At 38.5% G+C, this 2176-nt stretch overlaps 1 protein-coding gene across 1 annotated transcript in view; it reads right to left on the bottom strand.

Moving 5' to 3' along the window:
* GPR123 (G protein-coupled receptor 123) overlaps positions 1-2176 on the bottom strand; it is a 211493-nt gene that overhangs the window by 106810 nt on the left and 102507 nt on the right. The window contains exon 11 of the mRNA XM_010000051.1: positions 172-387. Within this exon, the coding sequence (XP_009998353.1) occupies positions 172-387 (216 nt within the window). The remainder of the gene's footprint in view (positions 1-171; positions 388-2176) is intronic.

The following is a 2176-nucleotide window of genomic DNA, read 5'->3' on the forward strand; positions in this document are numbered from 1 at the left end:
ATATATGCTACACCAAATACACCAGTTTAAGGCCACTTACATGATGAAATTATTAACCAGCATAAAACACTAAAAACACATAAAATATATATTTTCTAAACCAGTATTTTGCTTAAAGGTACTACTGAAAACATACTGAAATAGTTAAGTTATATTCACAATTGTACTCACCCTGGTAGAAGAATTCACCAAGGAACCATAGAGATTGCCAGTGTTGCACTTGAAATTTAAGTGTTGATCAGGATGGTTATTTGCTTCCCTGCTTCCCAAATCACGCACTCCTGACTTGTCAGAACTTGCAGATATTTTCTGGAAGGCAGTGCAAGTCATTCCTGTGAAACTGGATGGCTTGATCATAAAGGCCTCCAAAGCAATATTAGGAGATACCTGTGAAAACATTGAGAAGCAGATATGTTGCTAACTCATTAAGCATAATTACATTATTATATGTGCATTTTGGATTTACTGTACATATCTTGTAAAGGATTGTGCATGCTCCCGGCTTGTATTAGAAACAGTGTGACCAGCAGAAGTAGAGAGGTGATTGTTCCCCTGTACTTGACACTGGTGAGGCCACACCTGGAGTATTGCGTCCAGTTTTGGGCACCTCAATTCAAGAGAGATATCGAGGTACTGGACCGAGTGCAGAGGAGGGCAACAAAGCTGGTGAAGGGCCTAGGAATAAATCTTATGAAGAACACTTGAGGAGCTGGGAATCTTTAGTTTGAGGAAGAGGAGGCTGAGGGGAGACCTCATCAGTCTGCAACTACCTGAATGGTCAGTGTAGAGTGGTGCTGGTCTGTTTTCACCGGTAATTAGCGACAGAACAAGAGGGAATGGTTTCAAGCTGCAACAGGGTAGGTTTAGACTGGACATTAGGAAATTTTTTTTCACAGAAAGAGTGGTTAGACAGTGGAATAGGCTGCCCAAGGAGCTGTTGGAGTCACCATCCCTGGATGTATTTAAGGGTGGTTTGGATGTGGTATTGGTGGCTATGGTTTAGGGGAGAACTTTGTAGAGTAGGGATGATGGTTGGACTCAGTGATCCCAAGGGTCTTTTTCAACCTGAATAATTCTATGATTCTCATGCTTCCATACATGTGTGCAGGGTAAGAAAGTAAAAGAACCTATTTTGAAAACTGATGTAGAGTTCTATAACACCATTGTGGGTTTGTTTGAACCTTCAGGAATATATCAGTTATTATTGTCAGCTTCAACTGAATCAATCCTGATTTAAAGCAAAACAGTTATAAAGTTAGTTCTCAACAGTAGTAGTAGGAATTATTTAAAAATTAACAATTATGTGCTTTGTACTTCAGAAATTAAGTAGGATTGTTTTTTTCCAGATAATTTCCATTAGAATATTGAACATGACTATATGGTTCAACGCAATATGACGTTACAGGTCTGTGGCCAACCCTTTGGTGAGGTCATGTGTCTAAATGGAGATTGTAGCACAATGCAGAGATACATATCTCTACCCCTAAACTAGTGCGCTTATTTCAGCTTACTTCACCAAAGAGATAATAATAAATTAATCTAAAGAATATGTTTTTCATAAAAATATAAGGGCAGGATAGGGGTTAGACTAACTGTGTAGAAGTCACGGTAACAGAACAAAGTAAATCTTAACATGAGACAGAGTGCATGGCTTTCTGGTCATCTTACAAACTTAAGGAAAAGGTTACAATGGTCAAACAGTGTGAACATGCCATTCTCAGCATATAGAAACAGATGGCTAAAATGCAAGGTAATACAGTGTTTATTAAGTATAATTGCAAAATTAGCTACAGAACGAATACAGACAAACTTAAGAGCCAAATTATTCATGGAAACAAGTTAGAGTCAGGTACACGTCATGAAAAGCCACAAGCTAATCTTTTCTCTAAGCAGTATGGATATAAAAAAATCATAACTTGGTGTCCATTTCCTTAACTTCAGCTAAAGGCATCATTCAGCAGAAGGACCAAAGGGGATTGTTACCTGCGTAAGCTGAGAGCAACACTAAAGGCTGTAAAGACTGGGAGTACAAACAAAAAGCCGCACTACAATTAGCCTAAAATATTCTAAAGCCTCACCAGCTGGAAAAAAAACCCAACAACAAACAGAAACTCTCCAGGGGTCACTTTGAAATCTATTGCACATGCCTGAGACAGGACTATTGAGATAAATTTTA

This window comes from Chaetura pelagica, unplaced genomic scaffold, assembly GCF_000747805.2.
Source record: "Chaetura pelagica isolate M959 unplaced genomic scaffold, ChaPel_1.0 scaffold436, whole genome shotgun sequence".
Lineage (NCBI taxonomy): Eukaryota > Metazoa > Chordata > Aves > Apodiformes > Apodidae > Chaetura > Chaetura pelagica.